Source organism: Centruroides sculpturatus, unplaced genomic scaffold (genome assembly GCF_000671375.1).
Source record: "Centruroides sculpturatus isolate CEXI.00-Female unplaced genomic scaffold, Cexi_2.0 scaffold12, whole genome shotgun sequence".
Classification (NCBI taxonomy): Eukaryota; Metazoa; Arthropoda; class Arachnida; order Scorpiones; family Buthidae; genus Centruroides; species Centruroides sculpturatus.
In genome coordinates, this window is record NW_019384438.1 from 1,414,935 (window position 1) to 1,421,617 (window position 6,683).

Below are 6,683 nucleotides of genomic sequence, written 5' to 3' on the forward strand. Positions count from 1 at the left end.
TAGATGTAATCCTATCTATTTGATAAACGAACTGAGAACATTGTCTTTTCAATGTTATCCATGTTTAATGGTGAAAAGAAATCTTTTCATGAGTACTTTCGACCTTTTCAAAAATGTCTTCATCAGGCAAATGGCAAAAGAACATCTGTCCAAATGTTGTTATAAAATTTCTTTTTTAAGTTTTAATGTTGGCTCATTCTAGATGGAACACAATTACAGTGTTTAAATTCAAATGTAATGACTAATTGAATGCTGCATAGATAGCCAACTATGCAGAATACTGTATAAATTAGTGCTACTTTACCATATGAAAGGGATTAAATTGTAGAAGTAGCAGTCTAGTTTCTATATTACGTCATTAAGGATTTATAGAGGATGACTCATATTCTTGGGAGCTCCAATGTGGGTTTATTGCAGGACCCTTGTTTTTTGATGATTAGAGCCACCCAGATAAAAATGATAAAAAAGATTAAAAATGAATGACATTGTCAATAGGGTGGTCTCGTTCCAAGCTGGTACAAAATTATGCTTTATTACTTTTTTTGGCTAGCTCCATGGTATGCTTGTTGTTACGTATGTCTCCCTGATGTTCCAATATGTGGCTAATCAACTTTCTTGTTGTGGCCCCTATATAATGCATTTTTGTATTTTGTAAATGCCTGGTTTCTCTAATATGAGAAAGCTGTCCCTGTCATTGCATAATATTCTATGTAAGTTCATTTGAGATTTTATTGGAAGTGAAAGCCCAAACTTTCTAAATCTTGATGTGATGCACAGAGAGACTGGACCAAAATACAGAATAGAGTGGCTTGTGAGAGTGAGATTTTCCTTTAGCAAAACTTATGAATCTTGCTATGTATGCAATTTCTGAACTGTCATTGTATCATAATTTGAGTTACTTGTAAAGCTTTTCTCTAAAGATAATTGTAAATACAGAATTATAATTTCTGGATAGAAGCAATTTGAGCATTTTTATGTCATAGGCACAAAGACAGCATGAAAGCTCATTATTTTGAATTATTTTTGATAAATAGCAAAATTTCAAGTTGGGATAGCCTGACAAAAATTTAAAAAGTATCCAATTGCATTTATAATTAATTATTTGCTTTTGGATTTGATTCAGTTCTGACATTGAAAATACATTTTTCAGTTACACTCTTAAAATACTGTGTGTTATTTTAATTTGTTTTCTGTCATGAAATTCTTCCTTTTCAGAAATTTAAATTAATTTGTTTAAATAGAATTAAATTTTGTCCACAATTATAACTTTAAAATTTTTGTTATAAGTCATTAATATTATTGCAGCTTTATTGATTTTGCAAATTTGCTGATTTTCGTTAAAGTGCTTTTAATAATTGCTTATTTTGTTTGCTTATTATACAGATACATACACATGAACAATAATTTTGTAGTTCATAAGATTATATGTGAATGCTGATATGAAACTAATGTCAGAAGCATGCTCATTTATTTTCCATAATGTTTAACTGGAGATAACATTGTTAAAATATTTATACTTCTTTCTATATCGATGGATAAATGATAAATTATCACTCCCCGTTTTCAAGTTTGATCATTGACTATGATGACATGAATAATCTAAACTGGACTTAAAAAAGGCATCTTTACCTTATTTTTATTTATACTAATGAACTATATTCAAAGTCAATAGAAAAAATCTACAGAAATGTAATAACAAGAAAACAGATGGTGAAAAACGAGCAGTTACAATGATCAGAATTGGAATGATTTGAATATGTTGAAGTTTTCAGACAGTTTTTCAATTATAGTTAAATATTTGAATTATCTGTTATAATTTAATTACAGTTGACCCTCCTATAACACAGTAGATACGTTCCGTTCTTTATGAAATTGATGTTCTATGAGTCCTTAAATACATGAACCAATCACAGCCCAGTACATATGCAGTTTACGGACTATGGCTGTTTGAAAGGTTTTCTTCCATAAAATTAATCGATTCTAGACTAATTTGACTCAACATTTCCAAAATACCTATAATTTTTTGGGAATAATGCATATAAACTATGCTATAAACAAAAAATTGTAGGATTACTTACCGAGTGTGCACCGTTCGACGACGCCATTGCTTAAGCTTGTCTTCGTCGTGAAGCGGTGCATCGAATGGCACGCGCATGCTTCCTGATAAATTATTTTTCTGTGAAAAATTTGCTGAACTTTGGAGACATCATTAATGTAAATATAATTTTTATGGCCATTAAATAATAAATGGTTTTTAGTAGGTCCGCTGCTCGTTTAAGTTCAACGGTTTCTGCAATATCTGCTATTGGTCTAGATTCGACCAATCCTGTTGCAACATGAGTCTGCGATGATGTTTTACTGAATGATACGAGTCTCTTTTAGTGTGTTTATACGAATACAGTCGCAATTTTTTTGCCATTATATAATAATCTGAACTACATGAACTCGTTTTATAGGGGAGTCTACTGTATTGCTATTTATTTTCATTCTTTAGATTGAATTTTAAAATGAGAGGTCAAGTTTTTACTATTTGTTTTTATTTCCAGGTTATGTTAATGAATAGAAATTGGAGTGAATCTCATGAAAGCAGAATTACTTTGCATGAGGATCCAGCATGTGTTCTTGTTTTTCCTGACTTTCTAAAATATTTATACACTGGAAAATTACACATCAATCATTTTTTGGTTCTTCCACTTGTCACATTAGCTGATAAATATAATGTTAAAGATCTAATACATTTGTGTGTGGATTATATGTGCCGACATGTTGTATCTGCTACTAAACATAACCAGTTGGTAAGTTTTTCAATTTAATAAATTTTTTTTTGACTATGGAGGATGTACTGTACTTTATATCCTGTATAAACAATTTCAAATTTTTTACATTATATATGAATAAATAGACTATTTATTATTTCATGCATAACATTTCCTTATTAATCATATATATTATATATATATATTCTTAATAAATGTAAGATTTTTGTAAAAAGTGGCATAGTTAAACTTGAATAACTATGCAAAGACATACAGTATAAAAAAATATTAAAAGAAATAATACAAGTCCAGATTTGAAATTTTTTGTTGATTTTTCTATTATGTTGTTGATATTGTAATTATACAATAACAATATAAATTAACTGACAAGAAAAGTAAACCAAATGACTATCTGACTTAAATATTTTATACAGTAGAGCATCGATTATCCGAATCAATTGGGGACTGGGGTTGTTCGGAAAATCGATATTTCGGATAACTGATTATGTACGAAAAAACATATTAACCTATCCCATGTTGAAATTTTTCTCCATTGCGTGTCACTTCACGTTGAATTTTCGTCCATTTTAAGCCTAACGAAGGCTATTGTATCGTTAAAAATTATTTTTTTATTTTGTACAAACAAAATAAATATATTGAAAAATATAAAAACAATAAAAAATTATACCTCAGAAGTTAATTTAGTATCAAAAATGTAAAATATTTGAGTAGCCCAAGACATAGCCAAAGATTGCAGTGCCACAGCACTGGCGAAAATTTAAATTTGCTGCCTGGAATTCTTTCGGATAATCGATGCTCTACTGTATTTAAAATAAAAGTTTAAGTGAAATTAAACTGATATATAATAATAATAAATTCTCAATCCTAAGATTTTCAGGAAAAAAGGAACCAATTTTAAGCTATTATATTTATACATTCTATTGCAAACACAGTTATAAGAATGGTTGGTGTAGTGGTTTTCTGGTGTTATGAGTGCATATCCCCTGGCTGTTTTGGGTTTGAGTCTTGATTTTATTATTATTATTTTTTTTTTCTTAAGATGGGTTGCATTTTTTCACTTCTGAATTATTAATGTTTGCATTTTTAGTAATTTACTTATTAAATAAAAGTTAGTAAATTTTTTAATGGTTATACACAAAGTTTTCAGATACTTGAATTTGTCCAAAGACAAATTGAAACTTGAAATAAGGTATTCATGATTAACCCACACTCAAAACTTAAAAACTGTAATAAGGTCTATATCTGATTTCCATTTATAAGTTGGTGTAAGTTTTAATACAGCTAGGACATCTTCAACTCCCAGCTTAATAGAATATTTTCAGTTCCTTTAATTTATGGTTAATGTTTACTTATGCTATTGGAAACTTTGCAAAAATACAATGAAAGTATATTGTAAGTCAAATGAGAGAACCATAAAGCATCTAGAGCAGTGCTTCTTAACCAGTGTTCCACAAACTTACCTTGAATGTTCCATGAAAGAAGAGAGTTTAAAGTTTTTATTCAAATTTATTCCCATTGCTATATTCGTAGACAATTCCATGTTTTTATTTTATTCAATATATTAAAGTTTATTAGTTTACTGCTTTATTGTTTCCTGAGAATAGTAAACATGGAATTGCTTAAAAATTTTTGAGTATGTTGATGCTAATGCTCCGTGTAATGAAAAGTATATGTATGGTGTTTCATGGCTTCAGAAAGGTTGAGAACTACTGATCTAGAGAATCAAAATATATGTGTAAATTACTAAAATAATGCAAAAATAAAGAATTCAGTAGTGGAAAAATGTAACCCACCTTTCTCTCAAAAATAAAAAAGGAAGTTTAAAAAAAATTCTTGAAAAAAGTTGAAGAGTCAAACCCAGAATAGCAAGAGGATATGCAGTTGTAGGCCTGAATGTAACTGCTGTGCGATTCCACTCTTATGAATATCTTTGCACTAGAGCTTATAAATAGAATAGATTAAAATTAATATTTTTTTCTTGACAATGCTTAGGTTGGAGGATTTTTAACTATTACATGTAGATTTAATTTTACATAAACTTTTATTTTAAAAATGAAATAATTAAAAGTTATGTAATCATCTGATTTGCTTGTAATTGACAAGATTACAAGATTTTTATTATTTTTATTACATTTTCAGGTTTCGTGGCTTCAATATACATTAAATTGTGGCCATATTCCTATTTATACTGCTTGTAGCAATTTTATTACTTGGAATTTTGAATTAGTTGCTGACATGGATGATTTTGGGAGTTTAGAGACAAATGTATTAATTAGCTTTCTGAAAAAATCTGATCTTGTAGTTAATGACGAACTTACAGTATTTCAGTGAGTAATTTTATTAAAATTATTATTTTTAATAATGTGTTTTAAAGTTAGGGTCGAGTTATAAACTCCGTAATGTAACCGTATCTGTGTTCGTAAATGTTTGCTACACTGGATTTCTATAACAAACTTTTTTACGGTTTACGAAGCAGTCCATTGTGAGCATGCGCAAAATCATTGGTAGTTATTGCCAGATCTAACAGTATAATTATTTATTTGTTTTATTATTTTTTTATTTTTTATGACCAAAGTAATTTTTACCTTAAAATTTTATATTATTCAAAAGCATCATTGTCGGTCAAAAGTTACATTTCGATCAATTTGTCAAAGTTTCGTCGGTTGCTTCCAGCACAAATTCCGATTGTACATCAACTGATGGCAACTTAGCGCATGTGCAGTGGTCAATTCTCTGTATCCCTACTATAAAAGTTTGATCGATCCAAACTTTTCTTACGGAATAAGGTACAGCCTTATCCGGATACGCTTATAGCTATGGGTACAGTTACATTACGGAGTTTATAACTGGACCCTTATATCAGTAAACTTCTATAAATATACTGTATCTGTGAATTAACTTTAAATTCATAAACCACCAAATATTTTTTACTTAAAATAATAAATTAATTTAAAATATTATTTAATATAAAATAACTTGAATAATTTTCTAAAGATTGCAATACAGTCGTTCTACAGCTTACAATCAATTGATTCAGACTATTAAGTTTTGTTTTATTATTATCATTATTACTTCATACAAAATTCTAGTATTGATAACAATCAATTGAAAGCACTTGCTGATTTTTTTTATTTGTGATTGAATTGACTTACAAGATATCTAGAATAGAATTTGATTTTAAATTTACAGAGTGACTGTATTGTTGATCTAAAGATCTATCTCATATTTGAATCATACATAGATTATGACACAAGGATATTAATGTTTTTTTTAATTAAAAAACTGCACTCCTATTTTATGTAAGAAAACTAATAAATTTTCTATTAAGAAACAACATGAATGTTGATATGAAAAATTTTAAAACTAGTTCACTAAATTTTAGTTATGAGAAGTGGAAAATAAATTTAAAATAATTAGTTACATTGTAACCATAATATTAATTAAAATTGTTTTTCTTAATTTTGTTAAAGCGTTCAGATATTGTGCAAAACATGCAAATGTCTTGCAAATATGAAATCAAATCATTGATATAAAAGATTTGTAACATCTTGCATCATTATTAAATCTACAATCTTGTTTGTTAAAATATATATAATGGCTATAAATCATTAAAACTTCACTGTATAATATATTAAACCACTTGATTTCACAGACATACTAGAAAGTGTTCGTTTTTTTTTTAAATATATATTATGGATTGAAATAAAATCAAATGAACAAATATTAATTTTTATCATTCTAAGTATGACTATTAATCAAACTGCATAATGATGATATTTTTAAAAATTGTTTTATTTAATGTACCCAAATTTTATGGTTATTTACCAATTCAAATAACAATTTTGTTCTTTCTTTCTTTCTTTTTTTTTTTTTTAGATTGTAAAAATGGAATGAAATAGAAGGAAG

At 27.8% G+C, this 6,683-nt stretch overlaps 1 protein-coding gene across 1 annotated transcript in view; it reads left to right on the forward strand.

Moving 5' to 3' along the window:
- LOC111620058 overlaps nucleotides 1-6,683 on the forward strand; it is a 59,812-nt gene that overhangs the window by 22,877 nt on the left and 30,252 nt on the right. The window contains exons 3-4 of the mRNA XM_023361901.1: nucleotides 2,547-2,795; nucleotides 4,917-5,105. Of these exons, the coding sequence (XP_023217669.1) occupies nucleotides 2,547-2,795; nucleotides 4,917-5,105 (438 nt within the window). The remainder of the gene's footprint in view (nucleotides 1-2,546; nucleotides 2,796-4,916; nucleotides 5,106-6,683) is intronic.